The 27,627-nt window shown below is 43.9% G+C and overlaps 1 protein-coding gene across 1 annotated transcript; it reads right to left on the reverse strand.

Annotated features, from left to right (window-relative positions):
- Positions 1-14,105: 14,105 nt before the first annotated feature.
- On the reverse strand, positions 14,106-18,489 carry brms1lb (BRMS1 like transcriptional repressor b). The gene is made up of 10 exons (XM_068576987.1): positions 18,246-18,489; positions 17,959-18,049; positions 17,429-17,556; positions 17,135-17,214; positions 16,794-16,890; positions 16,366-16,455; positions 16,168-16,232; positions 16,038-16,077; positions 15,708-15,837; positions 14,106-14,375 (listed from the first exon to the last, which is right to left on the reverse strand). Exons 1-10 carry the CDS (start codon positions 18,376-18,378, stop codon positions 14,258-14,260), a joined length of 972 nt encoding a protein of 323 aa, XP_068433088.1. The 5' UTR covers positions 18,379-18,489; the 3' UTR covers positions 14,106-14,257.
- Positions 18,490-27,627: the final 9,138 nt, after the last annotated feature.

Raw genomic sequence — 27,627 nt, forward strand, 5'->3', positions numbered from 1 at the left:
AGGGGGCAGGTGGACGACAACGTTTCTCAGTGTCACACAAACTGATCATGACAGGCACAAGAATGCACACCTGCAAAAATGGTGAAGCCTCATCACTGATTGGCAGGACCTCCTCCGGCTCTTCCAGACGCCGGAAAAGGTGAAATGAAAGATTGATTCACACAAAGCCTGCACCCCCCTCCGACTCCAGCAGCCCGTAGGGAACCACACAAGGCTTTTACCAAAAGACAAGAGGACCTCATGAATATTCATGTGGCCAACCCTGCTGGAGACGCAACACAATTCGCTGAGATCAGCGCAGAGAAATCCCCAATCGTGCGAAAACACACGAGTACACCCGTGCAGTGCAGTATGCATGCGTGGATGTGCATCTCTCGCTCCCAGTTTCTCCGTCTTCCTCTGAAATCTCGCCTGCCCACACACATCCAAATGCCGAAAAGTGCTCGTTCGCGCGCACGGACTCTCATCCACCTACATGCTTTCATGTTCACGCCGTCCAGCTGGCGAACACTGTGGTCTGCATCTTCCCTTTCCTTCCACCGGCTCTTTCAGTCCTCTGATCGGGACATTTTGTACGTCATGGATCAGCAGCTGTCCTGCATAATGAGCTGGTTGATATTCAGCTGTGTAAGTGAATTATTTGTGATGAATCCATATCTGGACAGCTGCTTCTCCTCCACGTTATCGGCCTATCAAAGCGCACACATGCTCGAGCTGTAATGAGCCGTGCCTCTGCTGCACCACCTAATGAATCGATTTGGAGAGGCACAAATTCACACCGCGCTCCGGCTCGTGCTCATGAGTCAGTGCTTCTCGACGTTGTCCTCGTGTGGCTCCTCGCCACGTGATCAACACCTGCCTTTCAACTTCACAGGTTGGGGAGCTATACAGCTACAGTAGCTCAATAGCACGGGGGCAGGGACTCTTGATAATGAACGGAGACGACAGCCAATCCGACGTCAGCGTTCGGAGAGTTGTGACGAGGCCGAGCCTATGGGCCCGGTCGGTGACGAGCCCCCCCATCGTATCACTGCAGCGCTGTGATCCTCTGGCAGCGCTGCTCAGCTCACAGCTGCACATCTGATGTGGCATTTGGAGTGAGATGTGGGTGACAGAAGCACCAGTCGAAGTCAATTTTGGAAATCAATGATGCACAGTGTGTAGTTTTCCATGAGACTGATTGGTTTGTCTGAAATATAATTGTGATATCCCGGCTTAGAGGACAAGTGTTCGTCCTGTCACTGTGTGCAAGCTGATGCAAGCCTTTACGCCTGCGGTTCTGAACACTTCTCTGGTTTGGTGCCTTGTTTTCAGCCGTGTCAGCAACAGTTTGTATTACTGTAACTAAATGAAGTAAAGATGATAATCGGCAGCTATTAATCAAAATGAGTCTGCAGCCAGGCGGCAGCTCTGTGAGGCTGCGCTGAGGCACAAACATGCTAACCCTAACTAGCTTAATACGACAATAGCATGCTGATGTTTAGCATAAGTGTAATGTTTACCATGTTTTGCCCATAAATGAATTGAGTAAGCAAGCTCACATTTTCTAAATAGTAAATACTGCAGGTATTGGTCCATCTAAGAAGGTAAACTTAATACTTTTGGGGTTTGGAACAAACAAGTCGTTTGATGACATCATCATGGGCTTCAGGTAATCATGATTTTCTGAAAAAGTCTCTGATTAATGGAGGAAATAATCGTCAGATCTCATATTAAAGATGACGCTCATAAACACAGACAAAAAGAGTCAGAAGCATTGTTAAATATACACATGACTATAACTGTTGTGTCCAAACTAAGACCCACATGAGATGGAAGACAACGAGGATGGATTCTGACATGAGCGGTATGACGAGCCTCCATACCGCGTCACTGGAAATGCATATCAGCAGACGACTAATTACATTTATTGAGTTGTGGCTTTGGCCACAGCTGCTCGAGTCCTCCTTCGTATGGAAGAAAAGCCCTGTGAGGAGCTCTCTGGTGCCAACCTATGTTAATGCACGTGTGGTGAAGCCAAAGCTGTTCCCGACCTCCCAAAGGAGAGAACATAAACCCTGGTGATTAACAATGAACACTTCTGATGGTATTGTCTTCACACTATCGCTTGTGTAGTGTCGTTCAAGGCTTTTCACGCTGCATACGTTGCTATTTCATGGGCGGATGTCACACTGGTTGCTACACGTCCCAGGAAACTAAAAATCACACATTGTGCTCCTCGCTCAGTTGGTATTAACAGTTCAGGCGATAGAGCTTTATTATTAAAACTGGCATATCATGTGAATATTTTATAATGTTAACCTATCTATAGCAACATGAGGTGAGCTCACTGAAGTCATTTTCTCTTCAAGCCATCTTCAGTGAATCACGATGAAGTAAAATAAAATCAAAGTAAGAAAGAAACATTACTGTTGTCTGCCACGTTATGAAAACAATAGAAGCAGAAAAGGCGACGTCAGGAAGGCCTCGTGTTCAACTCAGAAAAAAAACGACTTTAAGCCAAAAAAAAAGGCTTCACTTGTAAACAGAAGATGGACAGAGGGAATCAGGATTCAGGACAGAACGAGAGAGAAAAGGTGATGTAACATTAAATAGGCTGTTGGAGAGGAGGGAGCACAACACCGAGAAAGGAGGCCGTACTTTAAAATGTGGGATCGTCCCATGACGAGCTTCCTGCACTCAGCCCCTCAGCGGTTTCACCTTTTAAACTCTCCCTCCAGTTTAAGTTAAGGACGCTTCAGCTCCTCTCAATGCTGAGCCTCGGACATTATACTCCATGTTTTCTGGAAGATTCCTTGTAAGAACAACACATGCTCTGGTGTCATAACATAATCTGAGCGTAATCACAATAAACTGTATTTTTCCAAAATTGAATTTGAATCAATCTATTAATGTGGTGAATAACTTATCATCCAGCTATGAATATGCTCGCCGCTCGGCGAGGTTGTCTAGGCACAGTGCTGCTTTGAGCTAAATGCTATCCGCGTGCTAGCATGCTCACAATGCTAACGCGATGATGTTCAGCAGGTACAGTGTTGACCATGATTGCCATCTTAATTTGAGTGTTAGCATGCTAAAATGTAGCTTTAGCGTCCTGTCCGAATCAGAAACACGAACACGTTAGGATATATTTTCTTTAAAGATATTATCTTGACATTTTCTAACTGGTACTGCAGCGGCACCATTACAATACAACTTGGTACCTGATGAATGTGTGAGGTTATGCAATTTATTAAATGAGAAAACAGCAAAAAGCATCAACCCCCTCAAGTCATTGTTGGTGGTAAAATGCGTCCCATTCATGTCAATATTTAATGAGCTATTTGGGTTCTATGTGTGAGTCATTTTCTCTATAGCAAATGTGAATTTTTAGCCAAACAAGTATTTATTAGGGGCCTGTTACATAAAGCTTTCATGATGTTATCCACCTAACACACACTCCTCCTCTAAGCTATAAATCCCAGACTATTGGTAGCAGTTGTTTGTTATATTGAGGCCTTTTGTCATCAAATGTTTGCCATTAATATTTATGAGGAGTGCTTCTTTGTAGCAGTGTGTGTGTGTGTGTGTGTGTGTGTGTGTGTGTGTTTGTGTAAACAGTATAGTTTAAGACACAGGCCTCAGCATCGAGGGACTCTTCATAGTCGTAGAATAACAAATTGGAAGATGAACATAGTCAAAGTCTCTGTATGCATTCTCCCATAAACTACAGTTGTCACAATAAACATTGACATTAGAAAAATGAATTCAACAGAATAGAAATGGTATGCAAGCATAAAGAGATCCTCACGTACAAAAAAGCAATGAGTGGTTATTATTAAAGATGGTTTGGAATGAAACCTTCAAAACTGTACTTCAAACAACAATACAAAATGTGCTCAACATATTATCTAGAAGAATAGCCAGATAAGAGTAAAAATCTACTCTGTCAAAAGCTTCTGGGGGAGGAGGACCCTCAGAAGCCTGTTAGATAGCCCCGCCCACAAGTCGAATGCTTCCTGCGGCCATGTTAAAAACAACCATTTGCTGCGTTCAATGTCATTGGTCGGGCCATAATCACAAGCAGCCTGATCAAAAGAAAGTTCACAATTCTCATCAGTCTGCTAGTCATAGGCCCAATCCCAATCCCCACCCTTACGGACTCACAGACTTTGCGGCGCGCTCCCGTGAAGTCCTTGAGGGTTTAGGGGCATCCCGCTGTCAGATCGCCGAGTGCCCGAGGGCTCTGTGGCAGACATTTTGAGCCCTTTATGAACCCTTTCCGTAAGTCAGCATTAGATGCTGACTTTGCCTAAGGGAATTACCCACAATGCATTGCAACGTGAGGTTAAACACGCAGAATGGAGAGGTAACAAAGAGGCACATGGGCGTTTTGCCCGATAAAATACCTTTACAACATTACGGATTAAAAAGGGAACATAAAAACACATGAATCAGAGGAATGAAAGCAGAACATATATATATATATATATATATATATATATATATATATATATATATATATATATATATATATATATATATATATATATATATATATATATATTTTACATTTAACAAACATTTGGTTTTGACAAAAACAAGTAAATAAATAATTTAAAATGACTTCTCATCTCGTGAGGAAGACGTTGAAATCTGTGAGTAAAAAGTATAAAATAAATACACAATTGTACACAATATTGTTGGATGTAGTCACGTGATATATTGCAGCAAAGTGCTGTCCCATTCATCTTCAAGCCTCTCACACTCAACCACTTAGAGCTGAAGTCAGTCAGTCCCGGAGGGTTCAGGGCTCGAGGGTTTAGGGTGGACATTGGGATTGGACCATAATGTAGTATTACCAGGAAGTGTCAACAATCTGATGGCAACATGTCTAAGTGGCCAAACCACCATCCCTGGCAGTTCCACATTATTTCAAAACTTGTACAATTGATGACGCTATTTTAAACAGCGTTTCCAGGATTTCATGAGGAGGAGTTCAGGTGTGGAGCAGGCAGTGTGGGAGAGAGAGACAGGTCCGGCTTTGAGAAGGGCAAGATGATGAAACGTAGGAGGACCGTGTGTTATTGTAGAGCCTGACCTTGTCTGTGGGTCGGGGTGAAACCGGGTGGAGAGTTTTTCAGTGAGACGGGCTGACGGGGACGAGGGGCAGATGGACTTGGCATTACGGAGAGATGATTCAGTACATGACATAACTCCACATAAAGTGTGCACAATGAGAAGAGTCACCTGAAGGGATCTCAGATTCAGTGAGTGTATTTATGAATTCGGAAAGCAAGAAGTGCATTAAGTGATATCATTGTGACCCATCAAAGTAAAGTGTTGGGTAAAAGCACCCCGAGGCGTCAATCTTCCCCGTCTTTAGACATGGTTGGTTTCAGATGCTGTGGTCCAGTGGTCTTTGCTGTCCATCAAAGGTCCCTCGTGAGCGTGTGCATGGGAGTCAAGTATGCCGCGATGACGAGCTCGCTACCTTTTGATTGTTGTCGCTCTACGTTTCAGTGCACATTTAATTAGCGGTGTGTGTGTGTGGGTGGAGGGGTTCTTTGTTGGTGCACATACCTTTACATTCTTACATTACACATGAAAGAAATTCCAGTAGTGGATCGTGCATGTGCCTGTTTGTGCCCTCTCCCCTCCCCTCACACACACACACACACACACACACACTCAGAGGCCCAGCAGGTCAGTGAACAGAAACCCACCCAGGCCCACATAAGAGGCAGACAGAGTCTCATTAAGGCTGGCACATCTCCTGCCTCTCGCTTCCCTTTCATTCTGTATCCAAACACGAGAAAAACAACCAGCTTTGTAACTTGTCAAAGGACCACTTAAAGCTTTTGTATGCCTGTAAATGAGTATAGCAGGGAATTCCTCGCAGGAAATAGTTCCACAAACCCAGTAAAGGGGAAACTGAGAGAAACAGAGTACCTGTCTGTGCGATTTGCTCTGTCAGCATCCTGTCAACAACACACAGCCAATTAGGACTGCAGCCAAAAGGCTGGGTGAGCTCTCTGTTTCCCACTCCACTGATTCTGTCCAGCACAGACACACACACTTACACGCACACATGCACGCACAAACACACACACACGCGCAGTAAACAAGGTCGGCACACATTTGAGCCTACATTCAAATAAACATGTGACTGCACACAGATATATGCGCACGTTTTGGTACCGTAAAACAAACACAACCTGCATCCTGACTGAAAGGAAGCCCGTGTCTACATTGTGTTGCAGCTGAATTGCCCTCACTTCCACCGCTCTGCAGTCTCTTGTCCTGTCGATGATGCCAGTTGGCCATTTGACTACATTTCCATATTGAGCCTGCACGGATCACTTGATGCTGGGCCTGTAGGACGGCGGGTAAGGTGTGTGTGTGTTTATCAGTCTGAGGACATGATGCTGAACTTGATACTCTCGCTAAGTAAAATCATAGCGACAGTGCTGCCACTGGCTGGACACACACATGCACACACACACACACACACACACACACTGCCCCTGTCTGCGCTGCCATGACATGCAATGCTACAGTGGTTCCCGAGGCTACTTTGCATATCAGGCCTGACATAATGAGGAGATACCGCTCAGCGTCTGAGGACAGTGGGTGTGCAGATGGAAGGTGATACTGCCACCTCGTCTGGTCAGCTAAATAAACCTCACACACATCCAGGGCTGGCGGCTTGTTGGAGCGCCTCAGTTTCAATGTCTCACTCAAGTCAAAACGAGTTCTAACAGCCATCAAGGCTCTATTAGCGGGAGGCAGAGATCACTTCCAAGTGTTTAAGTGTTTCTAATGTGAAAGCAAGAGTAATCAACATCATTTCATTGTTGCCGCTATTCATTAGCTATGATGTTGTCCTTTCCAATTTTCAAACACATTTTGCCTTGTGCATTTTGTACATAATTAAATTAAATTAAATTCAGTTTATTTTAGCCCAGAATCACAAATTACAAATTTGAGGGCTTTACACTCTGTACACATAACATCCTGTCCCAGGACCTCACATCGGATCAGGAACAACTTCCCTAAATCGAAAAAAACCTTTTCACAGGGAAAAGGGGAAAGAAACCTTCAGGATAGCAACAGAGGAGGATCCTTCTGGGGATGGACAAAAGCAATAGATGTCATGTGACCAGAATGAGCAACGTAACAGAGTTACAGCACATTACATGAATATGACAGAAACTATTCATATAACGAGTAGTTTACGCATGGACCACGATCCATGTCAGTAGAAGGAGGGAGAGAAAAGGGGCATCAGCAGGGCCGCCATGGCAGGAGGCAGGGGGCAGGAGGAAGGACCCAAGAGGCAGGGGGGCAGGAGGCAGGAGGAAGGACCCAGGAGGCAGGGGGCAGGAGGCAGGAGGCAAGAGGCAAGAGGCTTGGCCGCCATGGCAGAAGGCAGGACCCAGGAGGCAGGACCCAGGAGGCAGGACCAAGGAGGCAGGAGGCAGGGGCCAAGTATTTAACATTGCCACGGTACACTCCTGTATAACTATTGATTCTTTGTCATATACAAAAAGTCATAAAATCGCGACAAAGACTAAGAAAAACGAACATTTTTAAATCTTAAATCAGCTTACTTTAAACAAAACCTCTGCAGACAAATAGATGTAAAATAAACATAAGATGACGGTACATTTTCTCAGTGGGATGTATCAGACATACACAGCTGTTGCAATGTCATCAACATCTGCTGTTGTACAGCTTATAGCAATTCTTTTAAATGAGGAACGTTAATAATGGGACCCATGTTGTACGATAACCATCACTCAAACAGTTTGGCCACTTGTCATTGTGGAGCACTGCATTCAAAATGTGCATCAACAAGTCACACTCAGCAGGTGTCAACCAGCTACTTGGGGAAAGTGCAGTATTCTACACCAAGTGACAAGGATGCACCAACGTTTCTTTGCGCAGTAATTTAGCTAAATTAAATAATACACCTCACCCGCCTTTGCTGCAAGCGTATTGGTGACTGAGAACAAGGGCGTCTAGGACCCAACAGGAAGGACAGAGGAGACTCTCTGACAGCGCCTCTCGGGTCATTTAAACCTTTACCAACAGGTAAAACCTGATCAAAATGCAGGACCTCAACCTTTGATGCTGACATACAGGTGTCCTCACTGAGCAACCTGGCCTTTGCACATGTTGTTGAGTGTACACAGACAGCCAAGGGGGGTCCTTCCCAGATACCCTTGCACAGCCAATGGGTGAGCCTCAGGAGGTTTACCAACAACACTGTCCGCAGAGAAAAAAAAGAAAAGCAAAGTGCATAGCATGCCAAAGCTCACACAGTGTATTGAATGTGTGATTTTCCCTCCTGTTTCCTGTTGGGTTGAAAAATCACTGACACCGAGGCCTCAGTACCTAAACCTAGTTTCATATTTATTGACTAAAAAGGAAGTTTTCTATCTGAAGGTAGCTTCCTCGCGACTGCGCATGCAGTTTGGGTGGTATACCAGCGCACACACTTCTTGGCTGTTGTCACACCAATAAAGCCTTGATGGGTAACAGCTTTGGAGCAGTGGATCTAAAATGGCAATTGACTTCCTTATTCTGTCAAGCTGTCAGAGCTGACAATACCGTGGAGCCCACACGCTTACTAACAACACAATGAATACATATTATCACATTTTTGGAAAGAGAAGGAATAACAATAAGTGTTTGAAGGATACATCTAAGATCTAAGAAGCTAAAGCTACAGCTCAGAGTGTAAAAGTGAACCAGCACGTCGCGTGATCCAGACAGAACACGATGACATGAAGGAACAACACTGCTCCATTAAAACACTGCTACAATCATTAAAAAGCTAAACCAGCATTTGTAGACTTCCGGTAAGCGACAAGTAGCTAGCTTAGAATAGAAGTGCTAACGCTAGTTATTGATGTGCTACCTACTCCGCTAATGTTAGCTCAACAAGTTTGTTTTGTGGAACTGTAACGTTTTAATATGAGCTGAGGGATAGAGGAGTGGAGCACATAATGCAGCCGCCTTAGTCAAATTCAGTAGAGGGTGGTTAAAAATAAACTCTCTCCAAACCCTAAGTGACATGAAGAGATCACTGATGCATACACCTTAATAGTAGGATGCGACAGACAGGAAAGAGGAACAGGAAGAGAACAGATTAGGTAGCTCTCGGGGTCAACTCCCTGTCCTCACACCACTTCTAACAGCCCAGCGGTTTTACTTTGGAGACAAAATGGCTGGACTTTTCTCCATCAGTGCTGGAGTCAATCCTCATGAGAGGCAGCCCCAGGTTTAACAATGTGCAATTGGACTGTGACAAAACTCCCCAGCACTGGCGGTTGAAGCTAGTATTAGCTGGCTTACCTCAGCATATCACAAAACAGTTGCTCAGTCCAAGTGATCGACAGGCAGTTCTTCCTGTCTGACTCTCCGACTTAAGGATCAGGTGGAGGAGATGCTAAATGTTATGCAGCCTCTTTGGTTATGCCCCATGAGCAAACATATCGATTCCCAAGGGAAGATGATGTTGAGTGGTTGGGGAGAAGCTGCGTTGAGGCATGAAAATCAAGGCTGTGTCTTTTGATTAGCAAAATCTCTGTCAGGTCAGAGCACCCGGAAAGACCAACGCTCTCCTAATGCGGTCGGGAATCATGTCAGACATGAGATGCTCCAAGAGGAGTTTGAGGTGTGACAGTATCACTACAAATGTCATTTTGGCCGGTCACCTGAGCCGCTAAGCCGGATGGAAGAAGCAGCTTCCTCACCCGTTTCTTTTTTACTGAGACCAGCGCCTCCCAAAGTTGTCTCATGCTTTCGCTGACTCGACCAAGGGAGATAGTGACAGATGATATTTCATCTTCTTGTCCTTCGCTCTCCCTGCAGAAGGTAGTTTTGGGACACAGGTGAATGATCACTGGCATGTCAGCCTTCCTGTTCATTTGCGTAAAGTCTAGAAAGCTGAAGATGGAGGCAATGGTGGGCATGTACAACAAACCTGCTGTGGATCAATCTAAGCAGGACTAGAGCTGGTGTTAATGTTTCATGAGTGCTTCACGTGAACTGCTGCACACAGCTGACTGCCACAAATGGAGCTCCATTAATCGCGAGTTCCATCTTGAGTTCACTAATGCATCTATTTCCCATGTTGTCCTTTAGGCTGTACTATTAAGTGATCGCATTGTTGTTGGATTTGACATTTTACTTCACCAGACGTCTCCCACCCTGACAAGTTTCTTTATTTATGCTTGAGCGTTTATGCCGAGAGGGAATCATTTATTGTGTTAACTTGACAAATAAAAGAAACATTTCTGGTGAGGGGTAACATCCAGATGAAATAAACGCCACTTTCACGAGTCCATTTAGTTAGTCCGAAAGAAACTGAATGTTTGGGTTTGTACATTTACATTTTCATTGCTGAGGGGCATGTACGAAGGAGGTAAATTTGTCCTTTTTGGACTTTATTATTGCTGTTGACAGGTTTTCACTTTGGCTGTTGAGGCTTCTTTATTAGTTTCAAACGGGATGTATTTTCTAAAACTAGTCAAGAGGTATCAAGAAGGTACATCAAATGTTACTGATACAAATATACACTTATTGCAGTGAAAAATATGCTTGTTTTCAGTGTGGAAGGCAAATGATTCTCCTCTTTAAAGAAGAAGCAACTGCACAGTTCAACGTTGACGTTTCTTTTCATTCGCCCTGTTGGGTAAGTCGGTCAGAAATCAAAGTCATTTATGAGATGAGAAGGAAGCGGGACGGCGCTCTCCTTAGATACTTCCAACATCTGCTCCGGAAAAAAAAACGTGTTTAATTATTTTTTTGTTAATGTTCCATTTTACTTGTCCTGGCAGGAGGGCAATCCTCATGGTCAGCTGAACTTGATGCAGGGTGCAGACAGTACAAGATGGAGGAAGGGCTCTGCTCTGGAGTGCTAATGGTGAATGGTAGGCCACACCTGGAGCTCATCTAGAACACGGGTCGCAGGCGGCAGCATCGTCCGTGTACATGCACCTCGCTCTGCCCCCCTCACCCCCCCTCATCATACTGACTGCCTCATCCCTTTGATGTTAACCTATAGATGCATGCATTCGGCCTCCTCTTACACAATCAGCATCAAAAGGCACAAGCCCACGCACAGGCCCGGCACACAGCACATGCATGCATGCATGCACAGAGAGACCCACATACACTCTCGCTCTCTTGAAAAAAAAAGAAAAAAAAAACCAGTGATGCACACGCTCATGCTTCACACAGCGGGGCACACATATAAGAAATTTATCAGTGTGACACTTTCACGGTCTAATTAGCCCCAGTGTTTCAGTAAACACGTCCCAATGACCCCCCATCTCTGGTTACTCATCGAGTATATCGAAGGGGCTGAAGACGGACAGAACCTTGGGACAAGGAAACAAGGAAACAAGGAAACAGGGAAACCCATGTGCGATGGTGTGCGGCCTCCCTGACAGGAGTGTGTGAAGACGACTCAAAGAAAAGCTCCAGAGAGATGCTGCATGGCGCGCAGAGAGAGACAGCCCTGTTGCTGGCTTGCTGCTTGCCTTTGACGCGGTGATGGGGATTTTCCTCTTTCTGCCTCTCCCTCTCTTTCTGATGCGGTAGCAGATGTGGCCAGCGAGCTGTGATCAAACTGTGCCTTCATCCTTCCTCTCGCTCTCATCAGCTGGAGGGCTTCAGCAGCAGGGTGCCCCAGATTCACAGACCACCTCCCCCCCCCCACACACACACACACACTCCTGTGTAGTGCAGGGGCCGATGGCTCTCCGCTGTGGAGCACCACTGACACCTAGTGGCCGGGAACAGGGCCTACAGCGGGAGGTGACAAGGAGGGCCTGAAATGAGGGATTCTGAGATCCATTATATTTCTTGAACTTCGTGGCGTTGATGTCGTGTGAGCAAATAATATTCATATAAAACACTAGTTGGGTATTAAAGCTCCATCTAAAAAAAGGGAGGAAATTATCCAATTAGCCCTTTCAATTGATTCGTTTTGAATTTCTGGCCGCGCTGCTGTATCTGATCAATATTCTCGATAGATCAATCAAAAGGTTGAAGTGGTTCTGCATGAGGTGCTCCGGCCCAAGGCCGGGCAGATGGGCAGCGGACGGGGTGGGACCTGAATCGATGTGGAGCTAATCTAGTGAGTGTCCCTCTGGCAGAAATAAGTGACTGAAAGGTTGAACAGCAGAGCACAGAGCCATTATCAAATGACGAGCTCAGCAGGTTTCTCCCAAATAAGCTACTTTTTTTTTATTTGAGGGGTGTAGCCAGGGTTCAGCAAGCCTCTGGGGTGACTTTGGGTTGAGCACTGTCAGGGACTTTCTCCCTTTGCACACTGGAGTATTATATAAGATTGTATCTGGACTTTTTTTGTGCATGCTTGGGCAAATCCAAAGCACATTTAAGTTATATGCAAAGCTCTGACATTTTTTTTTATTATTATCCAAAGCACTTAAGTCTGAGAAAAGGAAATTAGCTTGACTCCAGCTGAGCAGTGCATGTTGATACTGTAATCACCTAAACGCAGACGCTTCTCTTTGTGCCAACAACGTGGTCATAACGACCTGAAGAGACACGGGTCGACTCCCTTTTGCATATCGAGGATAAATAAGGAGGTCCAGGTTTGACTCTCTTCAAATGATACAAACACAATCTTTAATCAGCTGTACATGCATTGGCACAATGTCACATTCGTTTTTTTTCCACCTCAAACGAGGTAAAGTAACCATAATGCATAAAAAGGTACAAAGGAAGCAGGAAACCAACAGGGAAACGCTCTCATCAGTTGACGCCACATCGGGACGCTTTGTTTATGTTAATGATGTACTGTTCCTTCTCTTTACAACACTGCTGGCAGCTAATACTTTGACATATGTATGCAATGCTGACAATACAAAGCACCATAAACACAACACAAAGCAAAGTCCCCTTCATTGAATCAAGCATCATTTTACACACACGCAGGAGGTTGGATCGGACGGATTGTACACACAAATACTCTTAATCCCGCTTCCTCATCGCACTGTTTAACATGTTAAGACAGCAAGAACGAAGGAAGTGGGAGACCGGGGACGGAGGATGGGAGACACTTTTGATTCGTCGCGTGTGACACAATCCCAGCGCACGCAAAACGTGTCGAAGGAAAGACAAACAAAACGGGAAGATGGCACGATGAATTACAAACCTCGAGTCCCCCGCCACACAGTTCATAGCTGTGGAGGAGAGACGCTTCAGCCGGTTCGCTGCCTTCGACGCGAACTTGTACAGTAGGCACTATGAGACGCATGGCAACACGAGAAGAGACGGAGCATCACAGTGAAAGACGAAACACACATCATCTCCATGTACAGGGCACCGCCCATCTCTGTAGGCTTAACATGCAGCTCAGGCTTTTATGTCTTTCTTTAGTGCACGGGGCTGGCCTTGACCTTCATTATTTATATTTATATTTATATATATATATATATATATATATATATATATATATATATATATATATATATATATATATATATATATATATATATATATATATATATATATATATATATGTAGTGCTGTGAAAATGACACTGAAGCATGAGAGGATCATTTAGTACAGTGGCTTTAACACAATTCAAGTGGGTGTTCTTGAAGAACAGCTCTGGTTACTTTCACAAAAGAATAATCGGCCTTTAAAATGCCTTAATCGTGATTCATCTCGGTCCGTATTGACACTTGCTCATTGTTTTTTTCCCCTAAATGATTCATTCGGCTCTATGGAGCATGGACTTCCAGTTGAACCGGTGCGTCCAGAGAGGCCAATCCAACGCCACGCCGACGCAGTCCTCACCTGGGGCGAGCGCAGTAACGAGTGAGGCGTCGCTGCATCGCTATTGGCCGTTTGAACACTTCTGTCTCAGAAAGGCACGCGGCTGAGCTCCGCCCTTCGCCGTCCACCGCGGCGTCGGCTCCTCGCCCTGCGGTTCTTTTTTAGCAGCACTTTGCATTGATCTCCGTTCCAGAGAAAATGACACTTTGTGACCTTGTCGATAATATACACATACATACATATTTACAGGTAAGATTGTCTCCTTAGACTCGAAGGGTCAGTTGATCTTTGTTTGTCTGTCTTTTGTTACTTATACATGGAGTGTGTGTGTGTTTGTGTGTGTGAGAGAGACTGTACACATGGAAATAATGTAGACAGATAGCACACAGAAAGGAGACTAAAAGAAACACAGCAGAGACAATGTCTGTCTGTCAGTGTGTGTGTGTGTGTGTGTTTACGAGTGCTTGATAGTGTATTTGCCTTTCTGCAGCTGGGAGATGTACAGCTTGGACTTGGTGCCGTCCAGTCGTTTGAACCACACCTCGTCGTTGTTGATGGTGGTGATGATGGCGCTGCGGGAACCAAACACACAACACGGTTAGCGTGACGCCACTTCCTGTTTCGCGGGAGCCGCCACGATCACGTCTCCTCGTCGTGTGTCCACAGGGAGAATAAACATGGAGTACTCTGCTTGAGTGGTAAAGAGAAGAGGTGTTTTTACACAGCGACGGCTGCAGAGAGAAGCAAAGCTCTCTGAAAGGCCGTGTAACAATTACCTAATGCTGCACAATTAATATCCGCGTGATCAAATCTCACCATCCAGAATGTCGCTTGAAAAGCTTGTGAATGTGAGCAGGTTCCCAAATATGAGCAGCGTCCAGGATGCTGGATGCACAGACAATGTGAAGCATGTACACACCGTACATCTACTTCACACAATGCATACAGTTCTCTAGACGACCACGGGGGGACGAAATCGCTCCATCTCGACCTTTTTCCACTCGTTGTGTTGTACTTTCCCCTACTGTTTACTGTGAGCGAAGGCAACGTCTTCTTTAGCTCCTTTACACTGGAGCAGACAGGGAAGCTCTTTGTGCCGTTGTGCTGTGAAGTGAAGGCCGGTGAAAGAGGACTTGTACTGCTACATGAGATAAATGAATGAAATGGATGCTGTCGAGAGCCTCGGCCATGCTAAAAAGGTCAGACGGCAGATAATCTGGATGGAATGTCCCCGCAGGTTGAACTTCACAAACGTCTTTCTTAAGATAGGTAACGTAGTTTGTTATCCAAGACCTTGCTGGAGCAGTTGTTATGGCTTTCTACAGTGTATTGTATTTCACAGCTGTGCGTAGCTCCTTTATTTCCATTGTGTGAACACCACAACCTTCTACACACCAGCTGAGAATCCGTCTACAGAACAGTTTGGGACACGCCGAGCCTTTGAGCTCTGCATCCGGCCCCTGGTGCTCTCCAAAGCACAGGCTGCTCCCTCTTGGGTGGAGTTATATTTATAAACATTATTCCTGTTTTGGTGCTTTGATAATCGTATCCCACAGAGGCTTCCTTTTCTGGCTACGCCTCAATGTCCACAGACTGAGTGGTGTGCTCTGCTGCAGGGGTGTCCAGCTCCACCCATTCACAGCAGCCACCCTGCGGTCTGCACTGTGCTGTGAAAACATCAATACATGCACTCGTGTTCACGGAGCTTCCAGCCGGACGACGCACAGGGCACAATGTGGATCCGCCAACATTCGGTCTTAAACTCTTCTCTGTCCTTTCCCAATGAATCCGCCATGTGACCCAGAGTCACACTCACTATTGCAGATGAGTACACACACCTTCTAGCCTCATCACTGACAGGTTATTATCATCATACAATAAACCCTGCTCACACACACACACACCTCGCCGGGTACTCGTCCTTCCTGTTGATGCAGATGGCCTGTCCCCTGCAGTACCACTGGTTGTCGTAGAAAAGCCGCCCGTCCTCGAAGCGCGCCGCGTGGGGATGTCTGTCCGGCTTGACTGCCGGGACTGGAGGGGTGGCGTCAGAAACACAGTGTAAGTTTAAAAGACACACAGCGCAAAACTGAAAAGGAGGAGGACAGGGACAAGGACGCTAACGCCCGTCTCCCGCTCAACTACGAACTTGAGGAATGGCAAGTAGCACTGCGGGTCGATGGCTGCACTCAGCCAGATATTGACTGTAACCGAGGACAAGGAGAGACTCTTACCGTCCACCTTCACCCTGTGTGGCCCCAGCGATGCCATCGCCTGTGGGGGACAGGGGATCAGACACAACTTAAAAGTCAAACCACAAAATCAACTTTTACAGAGCGACTACTTCGTCCCATTCCAAAATACCTTTCTTATCGCGGTCCAGTCTTCCAGGATATCAAGGTCCTGCAGCATGTAAACGATGTACGGCCGTAAAAACAAGCGGTTAAGGACTAATGCACGGTGAAGTGGCGGGAAACATCTATCTTAGCGGCACGTCGCTGAGGTGCAATGTGGTTCAGATGAATGATGAGGCGTAAGACAAGGACGCCACTAAAAGGATATCGGAAACGACGACGGGCTTCTTCTTCTTGACGGGGCAGAATGGGTCTTTCTTCTTGTTTTTCCGTGAGTGCAATCCATCATTCCACAACTCTGGAGAGCAGAGAGGACAGATTATAGAGAGGAGAGACACCGAGCTTCTGTAGGACACACTCATATTTCTGTTTTATAGAGACATCTGGTTGGTTTATCTAGTCCTGATCAGAACCTCAGTCTTTATGCTGTGATTATTCCTTGTTCCCACTACGCTGTATCTTTCATTAATTCATTAATAAAGGAATACAATCAAGGAACTGTTTAACAGGTGAACGATTCCAAGTTTGATAAATGAATTATTTACTGATTAGGAAAGTGGGAAAAGATTGTCTGCTGCTAAACTAAATGAGCGTGAGGACCACACAGAGTGAACAGTGGGGTTCAGGATGAGGTACCTGAGGTAATGTCAATACTGTGTCTGTCCTCCTCCAGTCTTCTTATCTTCTCCTCCAGCTCACTCTGCACAGTGTCAAACAGCAGCAGCTTCTCACTCTGGAGACAGAAACAAGGGGTGAGGTGCTAAATGATGACTTCAAAATCACCTCCAGAGGCTGAAGAGCCGGTGCTGGATTGTGTTCAGGTGGTGGAGACTGGGGCTTAATCCCTAAACGCCAACATCACAGTGCATATCCAACGTTGTAGAGGCAGCAATCTACTTGAACCAGCTGTGTTATGATGTGAAAACTACAAACCTGACCCCTTGCATAAGCCCCTGACTCATTGGTTGACCTCTCACCTCCCAGTGTTGGCAGGCAGCCTGGATCTCACACTCGTACTTGTTCTTCACCGACTCCAAGCACAGCTCCCTGTAGATCCCTGTGGAGGCATTACACTTCAATCAAACACACCCTGTAAACAAGCCAAAGCATTTAGTTATCATTAAAAAAAAGAGGCGCAAGTGACTTAATCTGCTCAGTTTTCCAGTATAGGTGTGAAATGTTGCGATAAAAACATTGCCGAGTCCACTTTTAAGTTAAATCTAAATATTAAAGTATAATGCAGCCACGTCTGTAACCCCACGTTGACCCACCAGCTACTTTGGTCCTGATCTGCATGTTCTCCTGCAGGTTGGCCAAAGGTTCCAGGTACTCCTGTGCACAGCCGGCCATCACCTCCTGCAGCTTGATGTCCACCTGGCTGAGGCGCTCCTTGTACAGCCTGCACAGCAAAACAAGGAGAATCCATGAGTTCTAAACATTTTGAACGCAAGTTCAAAACAGTGGTGATGCACGAGAACATGTGCAGAAAACTCAAGCTCTTCGAAAGCAGAATGAAGGCGAGTTTCAAAAAGAAAGAAAGAAGTGATTTCTGAACATCTCCCTGGTGTGCAGAACACTAATATAGTGTCCAGCCTCTCCAGAAGAGGAAGAGAGGTGGAGATGTTCTCCATCACTCTGAAGCAGGGCCCCAGTCTCTCTCTCCAGCAACCAGATGAGATGACAACCATCTCTCACAGACCTCAGCAAGAGTTCAACTTTGACATGCAGCTCCCTGAGGACTCCGGCCAGACCGCAGTGGGTGGAGGCTGAACAGAGGGAGCAGCATGGGGGCGGGACTTACTGCTCCTTCAGGTCGGTGAACTGCTTCTCCAGGGTGGTCATCTCATCCAGACACTCCATCCTCCTCCTCTCACAGTCCTCATCGTCCATCTCTGTGCACAGACGGACAGGACATCACCTCCATATCAACTGGTATTCTTTCCTCCATCATCATCATCATCATCATCATCATAGTGACCTCCGCCTCGTGCTGTGGGCTGGTCGTCATGCCATCGACGTAACGACACAACGCAGCACATGACAAGTGGAGCATCAGCGACATGTTTCAGGCCGAGCTTAGTTTCCTACCCGAGCTGTCTCCATCTTCAGACACGGACGAGCTCACCGTGTCCTCCTCGTCCGTGCTGCTGCCGTCCTGCTCGGGGAAGTCCACCTCCATTTCTTCGTGGTTGCTTTCTTTCTTCTCCCGGTGAACCGGCATGGCGGCCGGTAACGGGCGTGAAGGAGCTGTTCGTTCAGGTTAAACCCGAATAAAGAGGCGACGGTACCTCGAACAGCTAACCGGTTAGCTAGCCCACATCTAGACAGCTGGGAATGCAAACATGGCCACCGCCAGCCAATCACGCGCAGCCTTATTGTGACTGTCCAATCAGATGCTGTGTGTGCGGGTGTCCATTGCTAGGCGAAGGTTTTTAGGGATTTGTAGTTTTTTTTTTACACTTTTTCTTGACACTGAGCCTTCTGTTTGTGCAGTACAGATAAGTCACTGCACTGATTTGGCCTGACGGAAACATGATATTATGATTATATGATATGTTGTTTTATTCCTTATAATTACCTTTCATTAATAAAAACTTGATTAATGGTTAGTTAATGATGTACTTTCAGCTGGATTGTTGTTTGACCCCTAGCCTTCTGGAAAAAGACATTTGCTGGATTATTGCATACCCTTTATGAGTGATTTATCAACATTTATGACTTTACAAACCTTTTCTGATGGCCTGATAAGGCTTTTTATTCGTGTGTTATCAACATTTATCTACAGCTGTGATGATCTAGTATTCTTTAATTATCACTAACATTGAGTTACTTATTTCCTCCATGACTATAGAGGTGCTATCATTCTATCAATACATCTTTTACGCAAATTCAGCAAAAACCTCCACACGTACTTCACAACTCGACAACCCAAAGGTTGTTGCTATTGATTGTCTTATAGATAAGACAATCTATATAATAAAATATAAGTACATGGTTTATAATTGGAATTAAACTGTTGGTCAAAATGTAGAAAACCCTTTAAAATGGCTGGCTTTCGAGAAAGTGGTGCAGCTTTGTGGGCTACAAAACAGATACCACAGAGAGAGAATCATAGTGCTGACTGCTGACTCATGAGGAGAATGCACTGCAGGTCCAGACTCAAACACATGCTGTCATCTTAGTCAGACGGGGGTTCTCACAGTGGGACGTGGTGAAGAGGTGCCAGAGAGCCTCTGCTAGCCGACTAGCAGATGATTCAAGTCACCCCGGGCTCAGGCTGTCACGGCTCGCTGCTGCACTGTTTCCTCACTCACCTGATGGACCGAGTGAGAGGAGTGGAGGGGTGTGTGTGTGTGTGTGTGTGTGTGTGTGTGTGTGAGTGAGTGAATTGATAGGGTCTTTCACAAGCACTCCAATTTAAAAACAAAACAATGTTCCATGTACATAAGTGTTCTAAATAATAATAATGTATCTCACCAAATGTCTAATCATTTTGACTTTGTGTCCTTAGGTAAAGTCAACTGATAGATCAGCTGCATCCATCCTTCACTCGTGACAGTTTGTACAGTGCTGGTTGTGAATATGTCACAAAATGATTGTGTAGTGGTTGAGAGGCAAAAGCACTCAAAATACAAACGTTTTTTAACTCGTGGTTTTGACATACCATTTAATTATCAATCAATATCTTTGTCAATACAAACCGTAGTTATACATGTAAATATGACAAAGAAAGATTATATGATCAATGGAATAAAAGTAGCTTGAATTCACTTTTTAAATTATCCAAAAACAAACATTTTTTTCCTGGTAATCCTATCCAGATTTGACAGAAAGTGGAATATATTGCAATACGAAATGACAAATACTATGATAGATCAAGTTATCCACAAAGTCCACTCCTACTTATGAATCTTTCAACAGTTTGAGTGCATTTAATGCAGGATATAATGTCAAAATCTGTATTTCACATTAAAACCACCGGAGGGCGATAAAGAGCTCTGCAAGCTGCTCAAACAGATATTCAGATCTCATCCGTTCCTGGAGAAAATGATCTATTCTAGAACAGAAACTAGAAGCATTGATAACAACTATGAAATAAACATTATTAATGCATGAACGACTGGCTACATACATACATGAATGAATGAAAATACAGACAGGGACATTGATAAAGACATAAGGAACATAAATGATTACAATATATATGTTTATAAAAATGATATATATATATATATATATATATATATATATATATATATATATATATATATATATATATATATATACATATATATATATATATATATATATATATATATATATATATATATATATATATATATATATATATAATTTAAGTGACATTTTAATAAAAATGAACATTATGCATTAAGCCGATGTGTGCTGTCATCAAAAGACAAAACAGGAAGTTGGAGTTTTCACTGTGACACACGAGCTGACATAACGGACAGACAGCCTGCTGAATTCTCACAAAATTAGATTTGCGATTAATCAACAGTGACAGAGTTTGCTCAGTTGACTTGTGGTTTGTGTTGCAGCATCACTGTTTCCGTGGTGTGTAGCCAGTCAGATCCATTGTCACACTGCTGTAAGTGTGTGTCAGGAAACCTTGCCAGTCAAATTTGTATTTAGGGCAATACAGCGTGCTGGCAGAAAGTTAGTAGCTGTCTGGTTTATTTCATGGATCTGTGCTTCGTGGTCTCACACGGTCCAGTGGAGCGCAGACTTCTGAAACAATGGATGATCAATAAAGTGCACACAAAGGAATGGAGGAGAAACTCAAGAATGAGCGGTTTTGAAAAGTTTATGTTTAACTGACATTTTTTCCAAGTCTCTTCCAGCTTGATTATTTAAAGCTGTGCTAAAACGCTGTCTGTGCAGTTCTCAGTGCATTTCTTTGAAACAATGCTCTGCATGTGCACTCACACGAGAGTCAGCATTGTGGTAACAATGTGTAATCAATGTTAATCTTTGACCTCAAGTTACGCCTGCGCACACTGAGTGCTATCTCTTACGACAAAGCTGGTTGTTGACTTAACTCTGGAAGAGCAGCCAGATGCAAGTGAAGACTCGCCCCCTACACTTGAACAATGACCGTGAAACAAGACGTTGAAGTGGCTCTGATGCTTTTGTCTCGTCTCCTTTGAGCGAGCATCAAAAGTCACAGTTACTTTTCTTGCTTGTTCAATATGCAGCAGAAATAATTTGAATTTAGGCCAGCCAAAGTGTTTGTAAATCCCCGTTGTTAGCGATTCCCCTCTGCTCACCACTGTAATGTTATATTCAAATTTTTTAATGAGCGCGTTTGAACTCGCTCTACTCTCATGGCTTCACAGAGCTCTTGGTTACATGTGCACAGCCTTGTTTTCGTGTTTACAGATGAGAAAAATCAATATCAATCCATAACCTTTAAGTTTGAATGTTAAATTTAAAGTTATAGCCAGCAGCTGAGCTTAACATAAAGAATGGAAACAGCTGATCTGGTTCACTTAAAAGTCAGATGTACAGCTGCTCAATCTCACTATGGCTGCATTTCCACTGTATGGTTCAACTCAACTCCCAATTATTATTATTGTTTTTGTCCTATTGTGAAAAGTTGTGGGTCATCATTCAATTGAGCTGATACTAAAAGGTAGAGTCAACACATTTAGACTACTGATTGGTCAGAGACAATTGTCACAAGTGCAACATCAGGACATCCTGCACAAACCCGATATTTGTAAATAGCCACGCTACCGTCAATAGCGACCAATATTAATACGGTTCCCAAATGTCATCACGTTCAATTCAATTCAGTTTATTTTGTATAGCCCAAAATCGCAAATAACAAAGTTGACTCGGAGGGCTTTACAATCTGTACACATACGATAAAGCTGGATTATCTCTAGTGTCCACCAGGGGGCGACTCCTGTGGTTTTATGAAAGTCTATGAGAAAATGACTCAAATGGAAATGAAATGATGAGTTGATATATGTATATACAAAATACATTAAATTTAATTGAAATGTGCCTGAAGGTTGCACTGCAGATATAAATGTTTAACAAGATACGACTTCGGGAAATTCAATACAAAATCTCCTAAAATCTCTTGTGACCCACAGGTAGCACCCCAGTCCAGTCGACGCATGAATGGCCTATAACACCGTGGGAATGCCTGCGGAGGTAAATAAAGGTATTACCCCTTCTTTGAAAAACACCCACTCGCTTCTTCGAAAAAATATGCATTTGCACATTCAGCGTGAAACCGAGGCAACAAAGGGGAGGTTCTCACCTCAGTTTGAAAGTTTCAATAACCGGTGTCAGATGTCTTCCATGACTTTTTCCGAAGCTATCGCAAAGAGAAAAAAAAGATGTTGAAACACAAAATCTAATGATTATCACATGCCACTGAACGCGAACAACATTCATTTTTACAGGTAAACCTGCGTGTTCTGGGAAACACAGGATTCACAACTTCCCTTGTACTTTTTGTCTTGTTGCTACCCACCAACTCTCCATTCTCCTCGTGACTCTATTAAAATCATGGCAAATGCAGTGTGACCGTCACGCAATTACAAGAGATAACAACTTTTCATATAGCCGTGCATGGTTGGTGTTAAGTCCCTCTGACTAAGAAACAGCCTGACACATCATAAAAGAGCATGTTTGATAAGATGGAAAACAGCCATGTGAAGTGGGTGTAGTTTGTATACGTGGGCGTGTACAGCTGCTGTGTCACTGAGCCCACACAAGAAACGGACTGGTTGAGGTTGATTATCCATTGAGTGATTACTGTAACAATGGAGTGATAGCTACCTTTTGAAACAGGAGGGAAGTTGTCATGAATGACATGCGCAGATCTGGGAAACTGAGGCTATTTTCAGACAGCTGAGCAAAGAACGGATCACCAATACTTCTGACACGATGTTAAATAAAATCATCTGGCTGCATGTAACGATGTGACAATGTGACCTTTTTGAAAAATGTGTCTTGACAAATAGATAAGTGATTGATTTAATCAAAAAGCTAAACCTTTTGGGAATCAGGCTTATTTCATTTCCTGCCACGAGTTAGATGAGTAAATCAATATTACAGCCAAGCAAACGTTCTAATCAAAGTCACCAACGGCCTCCTGCACTCCTGTGACGACCGCTCCCTCGACATCCTCAGTGCAGCCTTTGACACCATCGACAACTCAACAGCGACAAATCTGAAATCCTCATCTTCGGCCCCAAATCATTCCACAGCTTCTCCCTCTGCGTCCAAAGTGTCACTTTTCCTGCTTCCACGTCTTTAAGCTTGGTCTCATTTTTGAACAAGCGCGTCACAAAAACTACGTTCTTTCATCTTATCCATCCTCCTGTGTTCGGGTCGGCACCGGCACGTTTTAGGTTTTAAATGCGTAAAAGAACCACATACGATTAGTTTATTGCATCAATTTGCTATAACAATATGATATAACATAATGATAATTATGTTGTTAGGGTCGGTTTTGACCCAGTTATACAAATAAGATTTGCTTCATTGGTTGTTGTGGGTTTTTTTGTGGACTTTTTAGCCTTTTTCTTAAAGTAAATATACATGAGTCCAAATTGACCCGTAACACCATAGATATTACTATAGTTAATAATATAAACATGAAACAATAAATAAAGCAAATGTATTTAAGAGATGTTCTTTTAATACCTCTCAGTAATAGTCAAGTAACACAACAACTTTTTATTTATTCATATGATTCTTTTGAGTTTCATTTGACCATTTTTTAATTGAAATGGACATGTCCTGACAAAGAAAAGGCCCAGAGGCCCACACCAAAAATATTAAAACAATATGTTGATGGATAAGGAAGCCGAACAAGGTGACCAAGAGATGAGAAACACATCGGATGATACATAATCCTTTTCAGTGTATTTTACAGCTGATTCATGACATGGGTCGGCACCGACCCGTTAACGAAAGAGATGGTGACAAAAAGCTAACACAAAGGGAAGGTTAATAACATCGGCCGTCGATGCCCTCTCCTCCTCTGCCGCAGAGACACTTATCCTCGTCTTCATCACCTCTCCACTGAACTACTGCAACAGCATCCTATGACACATCCACCAAAACCATCAAAACACGACAATACATCCAGAAATCAGCTGCCCGTCTGCTCTTCCACTCCCACCAGAGATCACATGACCCCGGTCCTTCAAAACCTCTAGTGGCTCCCCAAATAGCAGAGAATCCAGTTCAAGACCCTCATCATCACCTACAAGCCCTTCACACCTCTCTGATCTGCTGCACCGACACACTCCCACCCACAACCTCCTTACATCTCCCCCAACACACACACGCACACACACACACACACACACACACACACACACACACACACACACACACTCTGTCCAAGCTTTCTCCATTGCCCCCCCTCTCTCTTCCCCAGCAGACGTTCTCCATCAGTCGACACTTTTTAAAACAGCAGTTAAAACTCATTTCTTTTAATCTGCTTCTAACTTGTGATGCCAGTTCAGTATGTTTTTTGTTGTTGTTTGTTGTCATCTTTCTTGTTTACAATGTTATTCTTTCTGTTTTTTACCATGTAAAGTGGATTTGAGTACCTTTTAAAGCGCTATACAAATAAAATGCAGTATTATTACTTGTACTATGTCTAGTACACCAACCAGCTCCTCTTAAACTTTGCTACTACACTATATAAGTTGTATCTATAAACAAATACAAATGAGATGCAGGCGTAACTGTACTATAGCACTATGGAACTAGTTCATACGTATTGATGGAACTATAGCGAGGAGGCTAGCTCAGGTTAGCTTAAAGACCAGAAGCAGGCCAAAACAGCTAGCTGGCACTATGCAAAATATAATAAAATACACATAGCAGCAACTCTAAAGCTTTGTTTCCACATTATATGCCTTTTGTTTAATACATAACACAAATAGATACAAGTGGGGTGTAGGTTTGTCTGTACACTAACCATGACACAGGAGCCAGTTAGCTTTTCATCATTTCACCATTTCTATCCGAAAGAGATATAAGGTGCTGGTACATATATATATATATATATATATATATATATATATATATATATATATATATATATATATATATATATATATATATATATATAGTGTCACTGTTTCCCCCTGCATCCTATTTTTATGCTAAGCTAATGTATGCTGTAGCTCTACAATTACTGCATTCTGACTCTCAGCAAGTATATTTCCCAAAATGTCAAACTATTTCCTAAAGAGTACAGATGCTTTCCAAAAATGATGCGCCTGAGTTCCACAAATGAAATATGATGTCATTTTAATATTATTAGCCTACTTTTATTTAACTTCCTCTTTACAGTATTTAACCCCTCTCACAGCCGTCGCTGTGAACCGTGTTGGGTCGTCGACCTTAAATGCAAAATGACAACTGAAATGAAAGTATGGAAATGTATTTAAACTTCTAATTGTGAGCCGTGTCCCTCAAAATAGCTGATTTATTCTGCTTTATTTATGTTTAACAAATATTTGTCTCCAAATACCGAAAAAAACATTTTTTGTTGCCTGGATTAATCAACAGTTTAGGTCCACCTAAAAAACAACCTGACACACTGAACTAAAGCGTCTCGGTGCTAATTCAAATAAAGACCTCGTTGGGTGCTGGATGCTGACCGGTGTCATAATAATATTTCCTCCACTGCATTCATGTGAAAGGTGCACATGTCATCACGACGTTGAACTGCAGCAGAAACAGGCTCCAAAGTGGTCGTACAGTACAACACTGAACACTTTCAGCAGAAACTGAACACTACAGGATGTGTGACAGCGTTACTGTAACTACGTAAAGCTGCACACGGTAAGCCTTTTGTTCACAGGGTGTTGAGTGACGTTTGTGTTCGCTGGTAAAAGAGGGATAGTTTCATGACTTCCCCAACAGGGTGTGATGCCCCCTGAGGCGCTGACTGACTCAGATAAGTGAATGCTTTTCCAACGCACGGACAGAGGGCAATGTTCAGCGCAACACTGAACTGGCGTCAGAGCTTTCTCCGCGGTTGGTGTCCATAGCAACCTGCCGTAAACACAAGTGCTCGTGAAGAGAAGAGGACTTGCACAGCATTACAAAACTCCAAAAATCTCAAGGATGTAAAGTGGAACTCCCAGTATTTCCCATGTGAGATAAATGTTTGGCCTCGTAAACACACGAGCACGCAATCTTGGTACCGGAAGGAAAAGCAAAGAGCTGCAAGAACAGTTTGTCCCCAGATGCCTCAGGGTGATACCCGGCGGGACGCGAGCACGTCTGGAATTTCTTTATGCCCGCAGTACGGTGGCCGACAGCATGAGCCATGTGTCTGACGCACACACGCAGACAGTCGTCTGCATGAGGAGGCATCACATGACATCACACCTTGCTGGGAGTGTTTGTGTGTGTGTGTGTGTGTGTGTGTTCTTGACTGAGTGTTGCCCCATAGAGGTGTGAATGTCTCACTGCTCTTGGATACTGTTGCTATGTTTTCACTAAGCCTACCTTTCACAAAGAAATGTAAACAGAAGGGATCCTGGGAGTTTGACGTTAAATGTCAGGGAGAACTTACAGGTAGCTCTGTCACGCACTTTACCACCATGTTGTGCAACAGAAAGGAATTTCCTCTTTAAGTCTTGCCTCAAAACAACTATGACACAAATGCAGAAGAAGAAAAAAAGATCACAAGGAAAGTCACAAAAACATAAATAAGGAAAATATTCAAAATTCCAACCAGAAGTCACACATAGTCTGCATGAGTACAAGCTGTGTTTTCCAGGATCAAAGCGAGCTTGTGCAGGATTTGACCTGCAGCGGTGTGTTACGCATGCAACGCAAGACGGGTAAGTCCAGAACATCCTATTGTGGAACCTGCAGTGTGGGTTTCAGAAGGGAGTCTCCACGAGGAAACTTTAGAGTCGTTCCCCTTCCTCTGCCCTCTATGTGCTGCGTGAACTCACTTTGAAGAATTCCCAAGGTTTTTGCACCACACGCACACGTCTTATGCAAATCCCATTGCAGGACACAAACGCACAACCTGCCTCAGGGCAAAGGGCACGGTGAGCAGCTCTGATCACAATAAACAAAAACATGACCTTGCTTGTCAACTCTTATGAGACTGTAACAGTATTTGATGGGGACAGCGAATGCAAAGTAGAATGAAACTATACATAACAAATACTAGTGTATGCAGAAATACACAAACTGGGGTTTCACACCGCTTAGTGGAACTAGTAGCTCAAAGCTGCAAACTCTTCTTCAGTAAAGAACCAGTTCACACACCTTTTCATTAAAATAAGACGGTCTCCCTCACATTCTGTAGCGTGCACATGTGGAGGATATTATATATGGAGCAACAATATCTTTGCAAGTGACATCTGTTATTGCATTGTTATGACATTATGAGGCAGTTTTACGTTAACACAATGTGATTATAGTGCACGTGTGAGCCATA

Source organism: Clinocottus analis, unplaced genomic scaffold (assembly GCF_023055335.1).
Source record: "Clinocottus analis isolate CAN_PGR_092001 unplaced genomic scaffold, fCliAna1.0.p SCAF_15, whole genome shotgun sequence".
NCBI lineage: Eukaryota > Metazoa > Chordata > Actinopteri > Perciformes > Cottidae > Clinocottus > Clinocottus analis.

Bases quoted from the DNA above. Each gene is read 5' to 3' on its own strand.
- brms1lb (XM_068576987.1), bottom strand. From the start codon at position 18,378: ATGCCGGTTCACCGGGAGAAGAAAGAAAGCAACCACGAAGAAATGGAG. The intron at 16,456-16,793 runs GTACCTCATCCT...TCTGCTCTCCAG, and splicing joins CAGTATTGACATTACCTCAG to AGTTGTGGAATGATGGATTG. The intron at 15,838-16,037 runs GTAAGAGTCTCT...CCACCCCTCCAG, and splicing joins ACACAGGGTGAAGGTGGACG to TCCCGGCAGTCAAGCCGGAC.